This window comes from Dama dama, chromosome 18 (genome assembly GCF_033118175.1).
Source record: "Dama dama isolate Ldn47 chromosome 18, ASM3311817v1, whole genome shotgun sequence".
Classification (NCBI taxonomy): domain Eukaryota; kingdom Metazoa; phylum Chordata; class Mammalia; order Artiodactyla; family Cervidae; genus Dama; species Dama dama.
This window is the reverse complement of record NC_083698.1, coordinates 108,699,387-108,720,145: the sequence shown is the minus strand read 5'-3', so window position 1 is coordinate 108,720,145 and position 20,759 is coordinate 108,699,387. Positions and strand designations below refer to the sequence as shown.

General features: G+C 42.4%; 1 protein-coding gene across 2 annotated transcripts in view; it reads right to left on the bottom strand.

Moving 5' to 3' along the window:
• GALNT11 (polypeptide N-acetylgalactosaminyltransferase 11) overlaps nt 1-20,759 on the bottom strand; it is a 64,901-nt gene that overhangs the window by 11,513 nt on the left and 32,629 nt on the right. Inside the window, exons 5-12 of one of the 2 annotated variants that reach the window (XR_009696786.1) lie at nt 18,243-18,368; nt 15,861-16,110; nt 8,120-8,237; nt 6,786-6,938; nt 6,243-6,461; nt 4,828-4,932; nt 2,153-2,290; nt 1,737-1,989 (exon numbers count right to left, since the gene is read on the bottom strand). Coding sequence is in view for 1 of the 2 variants with exons in the window: in XM_061166179.1 (XP_061022162.1) it covers nt 1,858-1,989; nt 2,153-2,290; nt 4,828-4,932; nt 6,243-6,461; nt 6,786-6,938; nt 8,120-8,237; nt 15,861-16,110; nt 18,243-18,368 (1,241 nt within the window). In the remaining variant the exon portion in view is untranslated. Of the gene's footprint in view, nt 1-1,422; nt 1,990-2,152; nt 2,291-4,827; nt 4,933-6,242; nt 6,462-6,785; nt 6,939-8,119; nt 8,238-15,860; nt 16,111-18,242; nt 18,369-20,759 lie in introns of those variants that run through there. The other variant, XM_061166179.1, reaches the window with a different exon arrangement.

Below are 20,759 nucleotides of genomic sequence, written 5' to 3'. Positions count from 1 at the left end.
GTCTGCTTCCAGGGCCCAGGTGTCCCAGAGCTGGTATCAGATTGCTAGGGGGTGGGGTCTGCAGGCTGCAGGGCTGTGGTTTTTGACTGGTGGATGAGGCTAGGCCCAGGGTCTGATGCCTGTGTGCTGGTGTGTGGGGCCAAATCCTGGGCCTTCTGGTGAGCAAGGCCATGGCCAAGGTCAGCTGAAAGCCCAGGGGGTCTTGAAGGCACCCTGTCTTAGGTGAGTGGGTGCCCGGTAAGATGTCTGGCCTGAGATGTGCTTGCAGGCTGCTGGGCCAGCGGGAGAATTCCAAACTGGTGTTCAGCAGCGCCCCCAGGATAGAACAAGCTCCCGGAAATGGATGCACCAGGGTCTGTCCCCAGGGTGCCTCCTGCCTCTTTGGGAAGACTGCAAGATCAGCAGGTAGGTCTGTCTGCCCCAGGCTCCTTTGCTTCTGCCCTGGGTCCCAGAGTGTGTGCAACGGTGTGAGCGTCTTCTCGGGTGAAGCCTCTACTTCCCTCGGCTCTCTCTGACTCCTGGAATAAACTGGGCTTGTCTTCCCAGTGCAAGACCCCAGGGCCGGGGAGCACCGCGTGGGGTTTGCAGCCCTCCACGCCCTTGGGTCATACACCTGGGGAGGGGATTGGACTAGGCGGCGACTCCACCCTCCTACCTGGCTTGTCGTGTGGCTGGAGAAGAACTTTTCTGATAGGTTCTGGTCTTTTTCATCAATGGTTTTTCTGCAAATAGTTGCAATTTAGGTGTGCCCGTGAGAGGAGGCAAGCTTAGGGTCTTTCTACGTCACCATCCTGGCCACTCTCCTCTTAGCTGCTCCAAGATGTCACGGGGTCGGACTTGGTTTCCAAGACTTTGGTGACGCCACACAGACACTATCTGGGGTCAGGAGGACCCGTTTATATCTAATCAAATTATATTTAATGTGATTACTGATTCTGAGCTTTGAAGTTAATTGTTCAGTGTGTGTGTATACATGTATTATCTTGTAACATGTTTCAAATATGGTACTTAAACTTTGTGTTTCAACATAAAATAAGGAAGTTCCCCATGAGATTGTCTCATGAGATGTACTTTTGGTGAAAAAACTCACTTTATATTTGGATATTTACAATATATACAGATGATTTCTAAATTCATACCTCTGAGATATATCTTTTGAAATCCTGACCTCCTATTTAATAACTCTACCCGGGTATTTCACTGGCAACTTTGAGGCTGACTCAGTGAATCTGAATACTTAAAACTCACATAGTTCAAGCTAAGAAGCAAACACCGCTGAGGTTACTTAAGGCTGTGACCTACCTCACTTATTGGTCCATTAGCCAAACCTCAGTGAACTTACCACGTATCACACACACAGGATAAGTCAGAGCAGAGGCTCCAATACAAGATGAAAGAAAGAGCAGACAAAGAATCCTAGGGTAAATAATCAAAAGGATCCTTTAATGTAAATGTGGGTAGTACCATATTCACCAAAATAATTTATAATATTAACTCTTAAATATAATCTTATAAATGAATGCCTTCTAAAGTTAAAAGTAATGTGGATTCAGTATATTTAAAATTACTCAGAACATGGTAGTAGAAATTTAAAAATTAACCATCATCTATGAAATCTAAGAAGGGAAATCACAAGTTCCTGATCAAATAAACCTGAACAGACACATCAGTCTCCTGGACTTTATCCTTCTACACAAACCTGACTCTAGAGTTAATACTGCATTTTGGTTTCCTACCATAAGGAAGAAATTCCTTAACAGCAGTCCAGAAATGACTTCAACCTCCTGGGGAAGCACACTTCTTCAGCTCCGTGGTGGGGATGAGCTTGACAGTCACGTTCCGACCACAGCGTCCGCCTTAAGATTCCAAATGCCACTGCTGTGAGGAGGAGCCATCACAGATCGCCATGGCAACAGAGCCTTTGCGACTCCGTGGATCAGCTGCTCTGAGGCACCGGCCCGCTGACGCCTGGTACAGCCGGTTATTCCTCTGAAAATAGAGGAGAAAAAACACCGCCAGTTACTCGCCAGTTAAAAACTTCCTGACTTAGGGGCTACTGTACACTCGGGACCACCAGCTACAAGGCAGACTGGGACCCCTCAGCCCTGTCCGGCTCCTCACACCTCCTGTCACCATCAGGCAGGTTCCTCACCCCAAAGGTCCACTGCTGGGAGCCTCCGGACCCATGGCACTTCATGAGTCGCGGGGGGTCAGATGAGCGAGTTTCTGACATATCCAGGCAAAGGAGATTATTTAAGACCAACTCATGTTCTTCATTGTAAATCCAAACCTAAGAAGAAAAAAAATAAAAATGTTAAAACCTCCAGTTTTGCTTTAGGTTCTGAAATTCAGATTGCACGACCCTTGGCACATCCCGTGCGGGAGTGGACAGACTGGACTGACGGAAGATGCCACAGTTGTACAGTGCTTTAGTTCTCGGCCTGTGTAAGGACAGCAGGAGCCCAGCGAGGCTGCTGATTTGCCCTGCGTACACAGATGCACAAGGCTCTTATGATGAGGTCCATGTTCCTCATCACGTCAGCCTGGAATATTATACTCTAGTCCCAGGGCCCAAGGTCACTGATCGTCTTTATGGTCTCTGAGAGTCTTTTCAGAAAAAACAAAGGCCTGAATGTGGCTGAAATGGACAAGTGCAATGAATAACTTTTCTCTAACATGCAACATCGATAAATCTAAAAGGAAAACATTTTCTCTTATCCTCTGAATTATTTTATTCATTGCTAGTTTTTCATATGGGTCCAAAACATGTGTGCTGAGTCTGTTAACATGGAGAAAGGGCTCCCCATCAGCGCTGATAGAACATCATCTACGCTGTCTGACAAAGGAGCCACTGGCCCACGTGTGGCTGCTGAGAACTGCAAATGGATTGTTAAAATGTATTTCAATTAAATTTCAACAGCCACACGTGGCTAGGGTGTTTAAGTACAGTTCTGTACAGTCACACTGTAGTATGCACAGGAGAATAACTCCATCTCCTCAAACGTCCTAACGTTTTTCTGGAACGAGTTTCACTCGTCTCCTCACTATGATTGACCACTCCCCTGTCCACAGTACAGACAGCTCTCACACCCAGATGTGGCACAAAATCCTTTTTCAACTGTGTTTTCCAGTATGTTAACATCTTAGTGTGCATGGACTCCTAGAAATTTCAAAGCGTGCAATCTATCCAAAAAAGGTGTTCTTTCCATTCCTGAATGACCCCATCCGCCACTCAGAATCGCTGAAAGGACACATACAGTGTGAGAATAAATTATGTGAATGACATGAATTGAAATTTTGTTGTGGTTCCTCTGAACTACTAAAAATGGGGAAAACTCAGTTCCACAGAAAACTCTGTAAAAGATATTCTGATTCATTCAGTGCAGATTTAATGCTGTTGGCCAGAAAGAAAGTGTACTTCCTTTGCCATTTCTAACAAATCCATATAGCTTTCAATTTACACACTTCAAATTCATTCTGTATAACTGAGAAGAATGCTCTAAACAAAATACTACAGGAGACAACAAATTAATGACTTCTAAAATCATTCCCAAACTAAACAACAATTTAACTTCAAGCAGTGTTTGAGAAAGTTCGACAGCCCCATGTAAATCAATGAAGTTACACCATAATACACAAAAATACTCAAAAGAAAGACATGACACCATAAAACTCCTAGAAGAGAACATAGGCAAAACATTCTCTGACATTTTAATTGTACCAATGTTTTCTTAGGTCAGCCTTTCAAAGTAAAAGAAAGAAAAGCAAATATAAACAAACCTGACTCAAAATTGGGACCTACCCAAATTTACAGGCTTGCTACACAGCAAAGGAAACCATAAGCAAAATGAAGTGACACCCTACATATGGACTGGGAGAAAATATTCACAAATGATGCAACCAGTGACTTAATTTCCAAGATACAAAAATAGTTCATACAACTTAACAACAAATGGGCAGAAGACTCTAAAGAAGACACACCAATGGCCAACAGGCATGGGAGAAGATGCTCAGCATTGCTCATTATCAGAGAAAATGCCACCAAAACCACAGTGCGCACTGTCTCAGTGGTCAGAAAGGCCACCAGTAAAAAGCCTACAAATAACGTGCTGGAGAGGGTGTGGATAAAAGGGAACTCTTGTGTGTTGTTAATGGGAAAGTAAACTGGTATATCCACTGTGGAAAACAGTATGGAAGGTCCTCAAAAAACTAAACAAAGAGTTGCCACATGACCCAGCAGTCCCACTTCTGGGCACATATCTGGACAAAACTAATTTAAAAAGATGCATGGGCCTCTGTTCACAATAGCCAAGACATGGAAACAACCCACGTGTCTGTCACCAGATGGAGGGGTGAGACGATGTGGTGCGTGTGCTTGGCCGAGAGAATGAAGTGATGCCATGTGCAGCGACACGGACGGACCTAGAGATTATCCTACTAAGTGAAGTCAGTCAGAGGGAAATAGCGTACGATGTCACTTACATGTAGAATCTATAATAGACACTGATGAGCTTGTCTGTGAAGCACACAGACCCACAGGGAACAGGCTTGTTGCCAAGTGGGGAGTGGGATGAACTGAGAATTTGGGACTAACAGATGCAAACCGTTAAGATACCACATGGTCCTACCGTACAGCACAGGGAACTACATTCAGCATCCTGTGATAAACCATGATGGAAAGGAATATGAAAATATATATGTATTCTACTTTCCTGTACATAGAAATTAGAATAAAAATAAACCCAGAACCATAGAAGGAAAGTCAGAGTAAAACCCTGATGTCTGCCCCACCCTCAAGAGTGCAACCCCGTCGCGGGCATCACTCACCTGGTTTGGGTCACTGTAGTCACATGCCTTGAGCACTACGAGGCCTCCCTTCTCGCTCGGGCGGCCCTGGGCCACCAGACACTTGTTGGTCTGAAGGTGGTAGAGCTGTAAAAGAAGAGGATGCTCCTGACAATGTGGTACATATGGATGAAGAGAAAGGAAACATGAAAGTATTTCAAAGGTGTGGATTTTCAAGGTCCTAAAAAGGGAAGCATTTCTTATTACTGAATTCTGGCTTCAGCACATAGGATCATCACAACAGAGACTTCAAGGTTATAGGCAATTTTAACAACATACGCAGGTGGTATGTCAAGTAGAAATTCCACCTACAGATAGAAGACTGCTCATCTGTTCCAGGGGAGGAAGGAAATCAAATTTACCATCTCTGCAGTAAAGAACCTAGAGATGACACTGAGTAAACAGAAGCAAAAAGTAGAAACAGCCAGTACCTAAATTAATACACACACCTAACGGAGGTAAAGAGAGACTGTAGACGCCACAGGAATTCCAGAGATGAGCTACATAAAAGAGTGTCTCGTCTAGGCAAAGTGATCTGCACTTGCTTTGTCGCTCAGCCATGTCCAACTCTTTGCAACCCCGTGGACTGTAGCCCGCCAGGCTCCTCTGTCCATGGAGTTCTCCATGCAAGAAGACTGGAGCGGGTTGCCGTGCCCTTCTCCAGGGGATCTTCCCAACCCAGGGATCGAACCAGGGTCCTCCCACATTGCTGGTGGATTCTTTACCAGCTAGCTGAACTAGCAGGTAAGCCCAAAGTGATCAATTTTGAACATTAAAGGTGATTACATACGCAAGGTAATAGTAACAGGGATTTCAACTATGTGGTATGCATCCATTTTTACTTAAAGGGAAAGTACATAGTAATAAACATCTCGATGACTTTTACAAGGTAGAGAGAACAAAACAGGAGAAAGGTCTAGGCTTAATTCCAACCACTGAGGAACTGCTGACACTGAAAGACCTACCCAGGACATGGGGTTGTGCAGTCTGCCTTCACACTACCACCTGGACCAGAACCACCAGTTTTCACTTCCTGTCTGCAGCGGCCCCATTTCTCCTTTCATTTTCCTTTCTGGTCTCTGCCAAATGAATTTTACGCGCGTGTACAATGTCTTCATTTATGCCTTCACATTTATAGCCTCTTGGAAGCTAGCACACAGCTTAGAGAAGTTGTGTTTTCTCTAATACTGGCAGGTAAAGGATCTTAATATAAACAGCAACGATACTAAATACACCTGAATTGAGGATATTCTCCTAAAAAATCAACAATGAAAAGCAAGCTAAAGCCTGTCCTTAAATATTCTATGAAGTATACAATGTCATTTATTTTATTAGGCAACATTTACTGAAACATTGTGATAGAATCACTTTCTTTTTTTTTAGAATCACTTTCTTACCCTTCCGCGCTGAAGGACTTTGGGGCGCTTTGGCCCTCTGTTGATAAAAATGGGTTGCTGGGGTTTGACGTTGGGCCCAGATATCTGCATCTCCGGGTAAATGTTATCCAAATACCATTTAAATGATTTACAATCCAACTTCTTCCTCAATTCAACACGCTCACTGATGTTTCCATAATTTCTGGTTCTCAGATCAGGTCTTAAAGAAAAATACTGCTCCTGAATTTAAAAGAAAAAGTGAGTGAATGGATTTTTTTGTCACCTCAGCCAAGTCCTGAGAGAGGAAACACTGAAAGCCGCGTGCAGAGAGGAGAAACAGGGTGTCCCCTGACGTCGGCTAATTACCTCTCACAGACTAGACACTGGGAAAAGTTAAAAAGGAGTCAGAATAAAAAAAACTGAGTGAAAGCCTAAGTGAAGAAAAGAGGAAAGAGACCCGGACAGAGATGAAGGCCGTCAAGACAGACAGGCAGGAGAGCAGAGGCCAGTGCCCCATCCCCGGGGTGAGGGGCTGTCTGCAGCCGTCCCGAAGCCGGGCCTCACCTTGTATTCGTCCAGCCACACGTGTGCCAGCCGCAGGGAGTTGTGCGTCATAGTGTCCTGGCCCTCGGGGGACCCATACGGCCGCCTTTTCCGGAAAATGTGTCCAACTCTAGAGCAGGGGATGATGAACAGCTTACCTCCACACATCCAGATCTGGTCGGAAGCAGAACACATGTTACTAGTGCCCACGGTGCTGAGGGGTCAACACATGGCTTTCATGAGGTTAGCCTCTACTAAACAGGTGAATTATCAGAATAAAGTCAAAGTATGTGTTTTAAAATTATCTGTCTTTATGATTAAAAAGAAACAAAATCCTAAAAACAATGTGACATTCTTTTACTCTCCTGTGTCTAAAACTGTCTTCCCAGACATGATGTTTTGACAGATCAAGGAAGCTGACCTTCAGGACTTAGGCACAAAGAATGCTAATCAATCCTCTAATCTCAGTTTCACACATACTTTCTCATGAAGCACACACATTTTTAGAAAAATATTATTTTATAAAAAATAGAGAGTAAGAGTCAGAAGATCTTAGTTCTGGTCTAAATTTTGCCCTTGACTGAGTCACTTTATTTAGTTATTTTAGTACCTTATCTACAAAGACTAATAATATCTTATTACAGCTCACAACTTACAAATTCTAAAGATTACGTAGGAAAAACTGGGATCGATACATTTGCAAAAATACAAAACGACATACACAAGGTATTACGGTATCTGAACAGGGATCCCGTGACACACCAGGTGGGAACAAGAGCGAGAAATCTGCACTCTGCCCCTTGCCCTCTTTCTGCCTTTTCCAAAGCTTGCGTCCTAACCACTAGCACAACTGCCTGAGCCACAGACCCCACCCACGACTGTCATCTTTCCAGCCTCAGCAATGAGAGAAGAGATTATGAAAGGTGAATTTCCTCTGTAGGTTGGAGCAATCTGTGTATACAATATAATTTATCTGGGCTACTCCTGAAAGTAAATGGGGAGCTATTAATAATTTCTTCAGGAGACAGGTGTGAACAATGGTGATCTCGGGCAGTCAGGAAAATATGACCAGAACTGTATTATCCTAGGTCATCAAATAAGATTAATGGACAAAGGAAAAACAAAAACTCTAGAGTCAGTGCACACAAAGACCTCTAAATTTATACCAACTATCACTCTAAAATTCTTGTAAAATAAATATAAGGCTTCTCAGAGGCTTTTGCTATTTTGAATGGTATTACCTATATCATAAATTATGGTGAAATAGTAAGATGATTTACAGAAAACATGGGATCACAGATGAAAATTACATTTCACTGCACAGTTAATTGATTAACATACAAAAAAAAATTTACCCGAAAAGATATTTCTAAATTTTCTCCTCCCCAGATATCCATGCCACTGTCATACTGTCCAAGTTCATTGAAATAGTCTCTGTTCATGGCAAACAATCCTCCAGCCATCGTAGGTGACCTAGAAAAGGAAGACAGTTACTGTACCAATTCTACAGTCAATTATCTACTTTTTTTTTTTTAATTCAGTGCAGTTTTAGAACATTACTAATAAAAACTTATGTCACCAACTCAAAGAACGTGAGTTTGAGCAAGTTCCCAGAGACAGTGAAGGACAGGGAAGCCTGGGGGGGTACAGTCCATGGGGTCACAAAGAGTCGGACATAACTGAGTGACTGAACAACAATAAAAGCTAGATTAACTATTCTGAAATGTTTAATTTATGAGGGAATGAGCTGGGCTGCCTAGTTAAGTTTTCTAGATTGTGAGAGCTGGCAAGTAAAAGCTACTTAGAATTCTAAGCATCACAAGTCCTTTCTTTTTTTATTTATGACTACAGTTGACAGAAATCCACCTGAACTGTTTAACTTCTGTTGACAGGCCCACAGAGCCCCCTGGGATAAAAACGGGGCTCCAGGGCCTGACAAGGAGAAACCAGACAAACCACACTTTGACCTGGATGCAAACGTGGGAGACCAGTGGTGCTCAAGCAAATGCTTCATGAAGTGTGGAAACATTTTCAGCTATCACAGCTCAGGGGGAGGAATGCTGCTGGTATGTGATGGGGTTGATGATAAATATCCTGAAATGCACAGACAGCCCCACCCCTCCACCAAGAAGAACCATCTGGCCCTAAAGGTCAATCCTGCCGCAGCAGAGAAACCCTGTGTTTGTGAGAATCTGAGGTAGACCGGCTCCCACAGAGACTCCAGCCTGGATTTCAATCATCTCACTTCCTGGACTCTGCACCAGGAGTCATGGAGTAGTCCTGAGCTGCTTCTCAGAGAGGTGCAGTATTCTCTGCAGGAGAAAACACTACCCCTGTATGACTGTGTTGCTATCATTTTTCATAACAATGTCTGCCTTTAGAAATAAACAAGCAAACTAACAAATAACCAGACAATCAAGAAAATAAATCACACGACAGTAAAAAATAAAGAGAAACAATCTAAAAGAAGCAGATGTGCAGGGGTTTCAAATAACAGTTTCCAGGCAGAGACTTCCAGCTGCTCAATACGTTCAAGCATAAAAGACAAGACTGAGAATCTGGCAGATGATTAGATGCTATCAATAAACCAAATTTATGCATATCTGAAAAACACTTCTGACAATGACAGAAAGAAAATGTAAGCAGCCAATGAAAAGAGATTGCCTTCAAAAGAAACAAAAATAAGACAGCTGTTGACATTTCACCAGAAACAGTAGAAGCCAGAAAGTTCTTGACTGATACCTTCAAAGCCCTAAGAATGCATCTGCCAATCTAGAACTGAATATCAAGTAAAATTATTTTTCAAAATAATGATGAAACAAAGACATTTTCAGAAAAGAAGGAGTAATCTCACCTGAAGGTCCAGCAAAAACAAACACTAAAATGTGTCCTTTAGTCATAATGAAAATAAATCCTAGAGGGAAGCTTGCAGATGCAGAAAGGATAAAAGGGAAATATATAGCTAAACCGAAATGAATAACGCCTGCATAAAAAGTGGCTTGTGGAGGTTAAACATACACACCCGTATTCAACACAACCTGAGGTGGGTAACTGGGGTAGGAATATTCTGAGATCCTGGCTCTGTCTGAAGAAAGTACCAATTTATATTACACTTTGATAAGTCATGGATGAAGGCTATATTCTCTAAGGTACCCAATAAGAACAAAATGTGAGAATGTTTATAATGTCTAATAATGGGTGGCAGTTGGGAACAGAATAATAAGTCAGAATTCAGACCAAAAGAGCAGAGAGAAAAGAAAACAGAACAGATGGAAAGCAAAGAGTACCACTGTAATCACAGACAGAAAAATATAAGTGATATTACTGAATGGAATCAAGTAAGCCCTACTTAAAACAAAGTTTCCCACACTGGTTTAGAAACGAAAGTAACTCTATCTACCTGTGACACGTATCTAATTCAATCCTAACCAAAACAAAGCTGGAACAGGCATATTAATGTCAGACTATAAAGTGAAAGTTTCACTATTGTAGAAGTATACAGTGAAAGACAATTCATAACAATACATGGTTTTCATTCACCAGGAGTTACAATAATTCTAAACTGTCATGCATCTATTAACATGACCTCAAAGTATATGAACAAAATATATAAAGAAACAACTGATAGAACATAAATTTTTTAAAGAGAGTATTTTTACAACACAGTAAACCTGGCCCAACAGATGCTGAATCCCATCTTGACAACTGCAGAAAATACAGATTCTGACCACAGTGTAAGCTAGGATTAAATAACAACTACAGGAGGAGAAGGGGACGACAGAGGATGAGATGGCTGGATGGCATCACTGACTCGATGGACATGAGTTTGAGTAAACTCCGGGAGTTTGTGATGGACAGGGAGGCCTGGTGCGCTGTGATTCATGGGGTCACAAAGAGTCGGACATGACTGAGTGACTGAACTGAACAAAATTTCTATATGCCTGTAAAATAATAAATGTACTGCCAAATAAACTACAGGTCAGAGAAAACACAACAAGGAAGACATTTTTAAATAAATGACAATTTTAAATGATACATCACAATTTGTGGGATGCAGCTAAGGCTATGATTAGAAGAAAACTTACCATCTTAAATAGATATATAGATATATATATATATAAAAGAAAAAAGGCTAAAAATTTTAAAAATCTAAACATACAACTCAAGAAGTTAGCAACCTCGCTTATCTTGAGAGTGAAACAGCTTATCCTTACCATTCAGAGAAGGGTGTCACCTGATGCTGTCAAAAGTCAGAACAAAAAACAAATTTTTTTTTTTTAAAGGTATCAGAACCAATATAGAAACAAAATAACCAGACTGCAACACTAAGAGATAAGGAGTACCTGAAGTGATGTAAAATGAACTACTACTTCCTTTTCCCAGCAGAGCAGGTCTGAAGTCGGTGTGATGTTGGAAAGAGGACCACACATATTGGTTACAGTTCAGAAGTAAGAAAGGGAAGACCAGAAAATAAAACTGGTTAAAAGGAACTGCCTCTGGGGGGCAGGACTGAGAATGGGGGCAGAGGTAGAGTTGGCCACTTCTCACCCTAAATTGTTCTATACTGTGATCCGTTACTGTGAATACATGTTTTTGATTAAAAATATTGAAAATTAAACAAATGCCCTGAAGATGATGAAGAAACTGGCCACTGCACGAATACTGAGACTACGGAGCAGTCTGAGGAGCGTCCCCGTTCCGCCGGCGAAGGAGCGCCTAAGGTGGAGTCGGCACGCCGTCTGCCTCCAGTCCCAGACGCGGGGGCGCAGATGGAGACACGCACGGTCCCCACGGGCAGCCTGCTCTCCTGAGCGGTGCTCATGATCGTGCTCCCATCGCAGAGCCGGGAGCAGAGTAGGCAGAGAGCCACACTGAATGCCCTGGCAGGAAGAAGGGCTGCCAGCCTGTGAAGACACAAGACCGCTGAGAGCTGGGGATGTCTCATCGACTTCTCAGAAAACTGCCACAAAGTCTAAGAGCAGAAGACACGCCCACCCTGCCAGGAACTCAGGTCAGCAACCTGAGCTGGCCCGGTCTCCATCAACCTCCCCTCCAAGTCGCCTTCGGATGAAAGGAAGCTGGCAAGTACCCGAAGGCCAGCTGAGGAGCCGGTGGCATTCCAGTGGGAGGTGTGGGGAAAGTGTTCTGGACTACAAGTGAAGACAGGCATGCCTATGACTGGGCAGCTTCACGCCTGCAAACCAGAAGCCGTGAAGAAGGCTGCTGACAGCAGGTTTGACAAAATTCAGTACCTATTTATGATAAAAAATCATCCAGAAAGTAGGCACAGAAGGAACCTACCACAACATAATAAAGGCCATGTATGACAAGCCCACAGCAAACATTATTCTCAGTAGTGAAAAGCTGGAAATATTTCCTTTAAGATCAGGTACAGAACAAGGGTACCCACTCTTGCCACTATTAATTCAACATAGTTCTGGAAGCTCTAGCCACAGCAGTCAAAGAAGAAAAAGAAATAAAAGGGATCCAGATTGGAAAAGAAGTAAAATTCTCAGTTTGCAGATGACATGAATACTACACATAGAAAACTCTAAAGATTCCACCAGAAAATTATTAGAGCTAATCAAAGAGTATAGTAAAGTCACAGGATACAAAATTAATACACAGAAATCCCTTGCATTCTTACATACTAACAGTGAAAAATCAGAGAAGTTAAGGAAACAATCCCATTCACCACTGCAACAAAAAGAAGAAAACAGCTAGGAATAAACCTAGTTAAAAAGACAAGTATATATAGTTTTCTGTATACAGAAAATTATAAGACATTGATGAAAGAAACCAAAGACAAAACAGATGGAGAAATATACCATGTTCTTGGATTGGAAGAATCAGTATTGTGAAAATGACTATACTACCCAAAGCAATCTACAGACTCAATGCAATTCCTATCAAACTACCAATGGATTTGTCACAGAACTATCATTTGTATGGAAACACAAAAGACCCCAAACAGCCAAAGCAATCTTGAGGGAAAAAACAGATCTGGAGGAATTTACCTTCCTGACTTCAGACCACACTACAAAGCTACAGTCACCAAGACAGTATGGTATCCACACAAAAACAGAAACATAGCTCAATGGAACAAGACAGAAAGCTCAGAGGTAAACCCACACACCTATGGGCACCTTATCTTTGACAGAGGAGGCAAGAACAATGAAGAAAAGACAGCCTCCTCAGTACGTGGTGCTGGGAAAACTGGAAAGCTACATGTAAAAGAAGAAAACTAGAACACTTCTAACGCCATACACAAAAATAAACTAAAAATGGATTAAAGGCTTAAATATATAGTGAAAGTGAAGTCGCTCAGTCATGTCCAACTCTCTGGGACCCCATGGACTGTAGCCTACCAGGCTCCTCCGTCCATGGGATTTTCCAGGCAAGAATACTGGAGTGGGTTGCCACTTAAGCCAGAAACTATAAAGCTCTTAGAGGAAAACATATGCAGTACAGCTTTGACATAAATGACAGCAAGATCCTCTTTGACCCACCTCCTAGAGTAATGGAAATAAAAACAAAAACAAATGGGATCTAGTTAAACTTAAAAGCTTTTACACAGCAAAGGAAACAAGATTAAAAGACAAGCCTCTGTGAAAGGGGGAAAAAAAGACAACCCTCAGAATGGGAGAAAATAATTGCAAATGAAACAACTGACAAAAGATTAATCTCCAAAATATACAAGCAGCTCATAACAGCTCAATATCAGAAAAACAAACAGCCCAATCAAATAATGGGCAGAAGACCTAAACAGACATTTCTCCAAAGACATACAGATGGCCAATAAACACATGAAAAGATGCTCAACATCACTAATTATTAGAGAAATGCAAATCAAAACTGTAATGAGTATCAGTTCACACCAGTCAGAATGGCCATCATCCAAAAATCTACAAACAAATGCTGGAGAGTGTTGAGAAAAGGGAATCATCCTACACTGTTGGCAGGAATGTAAACTGATACAGCCATTGTGGAGAACGGTATGGAGATTCCTTAAAAAACTAGGAATAAATCTACCATATGACCCAGCAATCCCATTACTGGGCATATACCCTGAGAAAGCTACAACTCGAAAAGACACATGTACCCCAATGTTCACTCCAGCACGATCTACAATAGCCAGGACATGGAAGCAGCCTAGATGTCCATCTACAGGTGGACAAATGGATGAAGAAGATGTGGTTCGTATATACAGTGGACTATCACTCAGCCATAAAGAGAACAGATTTGAGTCAGTTCTAGTGAGGTGGATGAACCTGGAGCCTGTTACACAGAGTGAAGTAAATCAGAAAAATACTGTATATTAACACACATATATTTATCTATATAGTGGAGGACAGAGGAGCCTATTGTGATGCAGTCCATGGGGTCACAAAGAGTTGGACATGACTTAGAATCGAGAAAAACAGTATTGATGAACCCATTGGCAGGAAAGGAACTGGAGATGCAGATGTAGAGAACGGACTTGTAGATATAGCGGGGGAAGGAGAGCGTGGAACGAGCGGAGAAAGTAGCGTCAACACATACACTCCATCACGTGTAAAACGGACAGCTGGTGAGAAGCTGCCACATAACACAGCGAGCTCAGCCTGGCACTCTGATGACATAGAGGGGTGGGATGGGGAGAGGGGAGGGAGTATATGTGTATAATTATGGCTGATCTGCGTTGTTGTATGGCAGAAACCAACACAACATTGGAAAGCAATTTTCCTCCAATTAAAAAACATTAAGAAGAATGCTGACAACAGTACTACTGTGTATAAGGTGACAAAATAAAAACCAATTGAAAACAACCCAACTGCCCCACCAACAGTAACTGGATAAATGTTATGATATGTTAATAATTATAAAAAGCAATAAAAATGATTCAACTACAACTGTGTAATGCAGCACAGAGGCTTTTAAAGCAATGTGACTAAAAGCAAGATGAGTCACAGCCTCATTTTCATGAAGTCTGAGAGCAGAGAAAACTGGGCTAAACCACCCTGTCTAGTCACACACAGGCGGTACGACTCCAGGAGAGCAAGGGAGCAGTGAGGGTCAGCGCAGTGACACCTCTAGGCACGAGGCCTGCGCGGCGACCGGGAGGAGGCACAAAGGGCATGTGGGTGCTATTTCTTCACCTGGGTGCTCGTTTCACAGGTGCTCACATTACAACCATTTATTAAATTGTATGCATATATATACACTCCCACAGATGTGTACTTTTTTACATGTGCTATTTTTTTTTTTTTTTTTTACAAAAAAAAGTCTAAGAACAGACCCAAGAACTTGAAAAAGTATAAATACAGATAAACATGAGATTGACATGAGAAATTTAGGAGCAACAAAAATAAGGAGAAATAAGACATAAGAGCAGATTTTTTTTTTATAAGAGCAGATTTATAATATTCGAGAATATGGATGAAAACTGAAAATAGTTCACATACTATGACTTGGTGTGGTGCTCCCCTTGTAGCTCAGCCAGTAAAGAATCTGCCTGCAATGCAGGAGACCCGGGTTCAATCTCTGGGTCGGGAAGAACCCCTGGAGAAGGGAGTGGCACTCACTCCAGTATCCTTGCCTGGGAAATCTCCATGGACAGAGGAGCCTGGCGGGCTACAGTCCATGGGGTCACAAGGGTTGGACACGATTTAGTGACTAAACCACCACCACGGCTTTGTGCACTGCTGGTAGGAACCCATCCTAATATCCTAATTGTAGTTATGTATTAAATGTTCTCCACAGCACCACTCACACTAGCAAAGAACTGGAAACGTTAACGACAACGCAGTAACCATGGGGTCTGATAAAAACAACACAACACAGGGGGTCCTTCCCGGCTGTCCTATGCAACAATTATCCCAGGATACTTTTGACTTCTCCTGCCTTTCTCACTGAGATATAAATCCTGAGAGCATGGACAATTTCTTATCCCTAAATCTTTCCTTAGGTCTTGGCAGAGTACATAAAATTCAGCAAGCACTCAAAAATCTGTCATGGACAAACAAGCCAACACTTGTGCTTTTTGCAGAGAAAGGAATTATCTTTGAGCATGTTTTCTCTTCGGGGAGTTTTTCCAACAGACAGGAGAAGGCTTACCTTATTGGTGCAGTCGCTCCCTCCGGTCCCCCGAGCTCGGAGAGCGGGACGAGATCCCACTTGAAGTGCAGCCCCCAGTTGAAGCCCCCCCGCACCACAGGGGACGAGCTGTAGGCCAGTGTATCGGCGCTGATGATGTCGATCACCGGGCACACCACCGTCCGCCGGTCCTCCCGGATGGCGGCCAGCAAGGGCTGCAGCCACAGCACGTTCACCTCGCAGTGGCTGTCCAGGAACACCAGGACTTCTCCTGTGGAGGAAACCACAGAGGCCCTGAGGGCAATGCCACTCGCAATTCAAGAATGGGCACCGCCGCCACCCTTCCAGCTCCAGCTATCAAATCGGTCCTGGGAGTCAGTCAGCCGGGAAATCCTGCTTCCAGGGTGCTGCCACGGCTGAAGAACATACACAGACCATAAACCAAGTCTTGAAGAAAGTTACAGACAATTCATAGTCTCCTCAGTAAAAAAAAAAAAAAAAAAAGACTCTGAGTCTGACGGAAACAACCCAGTTCTCTGACAGCCAGATATGGAGCAGTGCAATAGGAGTGGTCAGCTGTGTGTTTTCTTATTACAATTACTGTAATGGATATATTTGTAAATTTACTACGTAACATGTCCCTGCTTCAGCAAACCAAGGCTGGAGAACGTAGCTCACTTTCACTGGTGACTCATAGACATGACCCGTTACCGATTATTTCGACAACAGGACTCTCAGGAGTGAGGGGCATGCAGCCGGCTCATCACATTGCTGCACGGCTCCCTGCTCCCATGGATCCACCACTCGACAGCCACGTGACCATCTCGCCCTCCATTTCCCACCTTTCCTAATTCCCTCAGTCTCATGGCCACAGGATACACTTTTCTTCTTGTCAATAAAATAAAAACCGTGAAGATTTTCTCATGCATTTCTAACTCTGCTTGATAAACAAGAACAGGAGTGAGGGTTTCTTTGATAACTTAATGGTTATCCCTGAACACCTGAAAAACTCAGAATCTCATCATCAGACAGCATTATTATTATTCCAAAGCTTTAATCCATGAAATAAATGTATTGATATAGATTTTACATGGATTTCATAAAGCAACCGATGCATCCTATTTCAATTAACAGCAGCAGAACCTCCGGCAAGAAAGTCCTCCACTATGACGGTGACTTGGCGGTGTCCTTCAGCACCTGTGAACGACCTTCACAAGGTCACCAGACGTCATTTAATACAGAAAGGCAAACTGTTCAACCTCTTATCAAGGTTCCTTTGAGGAGAAAATTTAATAGCTTTTCTTAATTCGAAAAACATTACTTTATCTATTAAAGTCAGTTTAACTAAATGAAGGAAGATAATACATGGTGACCCTGAACCTGAGACCGATTTCCCCAAAACTTTTTTTTTTTTTTTTGACAGATCCCAAACTATATTTGAACAAGGACCAACACAACATAAAGGAAAAAACTAGATGACTACTGTTGCCTGAAAAAGAAAAGCTTGCAGTAACAATGTACTGGGAAAGTACAGTGTTCTGTGACACGATCTTGCCGTACCCCACAAACATGCCAGTTTCCTATCTCATGCCTTCTGTAAGTCAAAACAGCCAAGTCACAGAGTCTTTATTTGACTAGAACTCTACAGAAGAAAAATCATAAGCCTTGAATTCAGCCTGCATGTGACTGTGGACTGGATGGAGCGGAGCTGCGCCTCATGTTTTGTTAACTGCTTCTGCTCGCTGCAGGTGTGAGAGAAAGGAGGGAAGAAGGAAGACTGTACAAATGAAGTCACAAATAAACCCCGCAAATGGGACAGGGGGTGTACAGGAGGGGTGGTGGCAGACAGCAGTGCCAGCCACCGTGAAGCCCAGGACTGCTCATCCTGAGGAGGGCAGTGTATGGGAAGGTAGATTTTCTCACTACAAGGGGATGCCCCACCAAAGTTTCAGAATTCTAAAGTCATCTTTATGATTTTTTTTTTTTTTTGGGGGGGGGTGCATATTTCCAGGTACTACATGAAATATTAGACACCTACTATTTTTAAACATATTCATTTAACTTAAATAAATGTATTTTAAAAAGGAAAAGCTTTTATCCAGATCATAAATGAAAATTACCAGCACCAGCCTTCCATAGAGATAAACAGAAATCTGAACTGATGCAGTGTAGCTGAAGAGAATCAGAGAAGCCGACCAGTGAGGACTCCAGAGCTCGCCTTCCTGGGGCCTGGGCTTTGGGACAACGGGCTCCGTTAGGGAAAGGCCTTTCCAAAACAGCACAAGCCTCATCTCTCCTGCTGCCAGTGCCCACTAAGACTCCACTTGTCACTGACCGATGCAGAATCAGGAGGGCAGGAGAACAGAGCTCTCACCACTCAAGAAGAGCCAAGGAAAGTCCTACCTGTGGCGTGGGCCGCTCCAATCATTCTTCCTCGAATCAAGCCCTCGCGCTTTGGATTTCTTATCACTTTGATTTTTCCAGGGAGGTATTTTTGTATGTATTCATCTAGTTCTCCTTTCAAATCATCTGAAAATTGAAGATTGTTCAAACCACATGAGACACATGCACAGGTATTTTAGATACTCTAGAGCTGTATCTGGTGCTTGCAACAACAAATATTCAAGTAAATATTACAGAATCTTCTGCTTTATTTTAAAAGGAGAGCATAGCTTATCCTGAAAGGAAGAAAAAGGAAGAAAATGAGGGATAAGAGTTGGAATACTAGCCTAAAGGAGTAGTTACTTAACTTACAGACTTTTTGTATTTCCATAGCAACTAACTCAACGCTTTGCATAAAGAATGTTTGAAATGAGTATTTTGAGTATATGAATGTTCAGCTGACTACATACAAATCAGACTTAAAGAAGAAACTGATATGTAAATGCCTTTTTTCAAAGTAATTTAAGTCCTACTCCATTTCAGAATAGTTGAGAAATAACTTGTTTGCCCTACCAAAAATTATATAATAGCAGCAGTAAATATATTCTTATACTAATTTATAATTTAGCATTTTCCATGGGCACTATTTTTTATAAATTCTAGCTCATTTACCTTTAAATTTCATAACTTCAGAGATCATACAAGATCTAATAAGTAATTCTTTCCATAGTTAGCATATAAACCACTGTAACTGATCATGAATTTTCTCTTTTAGAAAAAAATACCCACAGAATGAAAAACAAATCACAGGCTGACTTAAAAAAATAAATTCAACACCAATAAATTCTAGAATTATATTACTTAGCCAATCTTCTACTTGGTCCAGACTCAAATTCTTAGGTTTTTTTTTAAATCATTTATTTTTAAAATTAATTTTTCCCTGTTTCTCCTATGAGGTTTCAATGTTTACCAAGGTTTGAGAATTTTGCTCTTGTTGGTCTCAACGTACATTTCCTCATTTTGTATACTTAAGTATACTGGCATACCAGTTCTGTTATTGATATATAAGGAATGCTTAATAAAAGTTGTGAAAAGACATATAACTGGCATATAACTTACCAGTGTATTTCTGCAGCTTACTGTTAGTGAAAAGAGCAGAAAGCTTGAATGGTGGTGGTTTAGTCACTCAGTCGTGTTCAGTTCTTTTGCAGTCCCATAGACTGTAGCTTACCAGGCTCCTCTGTCCGTGGGATTTTCCAGGCAAGAATACTGAAGTGGGCTGCCATTCCCTTTCCCAGAGGACCTTCCTGACCCAGGGATAGAACCTGAGTCTCCTGCACGGGCAGGTGGATCCCTTGGGTCTAATTTCAACTCTCCCAGGTAACAGCTTGAGAAAATTACTATTTCCTCCTCTGCAAAACCAGAATACCACCTCTCTTACAGGGTTGAGGACTGCCCTCCATCCTGCTCTGTACACAAAATCACTCTTAGGAAGAGTCTATGCTGAATTAAAGGTAAGAAGTATGTACTAAAGGATAGAATACCAGCATTCAGAGACCATCTCAGAGCCATCACAATGCCATCCACTTTATCTGGAGGCAGCTGATGTAACAGACTGACAAGATAAACCTAAGCCAAAGCATTACATCAAGTGAAAGCTAATCCTAAAAGGTCACATACTGCGTGATTCTGTTTATATAACAACCCCATGACAATACCACAAAGATGGAAACAAAATCACAGAGACGAGGGTTGCCAGGAATTAAGGATGTGTGGGGAGAAAGGTGTGTGTGAATACAGAGCGGTAGCAGGTAGGAGATCTTCAGGGTGATGGAGTAGTCCTGTCTGTACCTTGATTACAGTGGTGGTTACAGAAATATACTCACAGGATAAAATGGCAAATAACTGTACACACGCGTGGTATCAATGTTAAATTCTGGCTTTCAATGAGTGAGTGAGTGAGTGAAGTCGCTCAGTTGTGTCCGACTCTTTGTGACCCCATGGACTGTAGCCCATCAGGCTCCTCCGTCCATGGGGTTCTCCAGGCAAGAATACTGGAGTGGGTTGCCATTTCCTTCTCCAAGGGATCTTCCCGACCCAGGGATCGAACCCAGGTCTCCCGCATTGCAGGCAGACGCTTTAACCTCTGAGCCACCACGGAAGCCCCCTGGCTTTCAATACTGTGTTATTATTGGATGTAGAATGTAACCAATGGAGGAAACTGGGTGAAGGGGTACACAGGACCTCTTTGTAACTCACTGCCAATCTATGATTATTTCAAAATAAAAATATTTTTTAAAAAGGTAAGCCAAGGGGAAAATTTCAAGAGCCTAATTTGGATAGTACAGTTTGAAAACAGATTACACAGTTAATGCAGTTTCTTTGAAATTACCCTAGAGTCGGGGGTGTAACTGTGGTTGGCTCTGTTACAACTGCATGCATGAGGGCCCTCCTGTCTTTCAGGGACTGCATGGCCAGAGGTCATTACTGTAGTGAGACAAAGCAGAGGTCCCATACTGCCAGTTACAGCATTCCTCA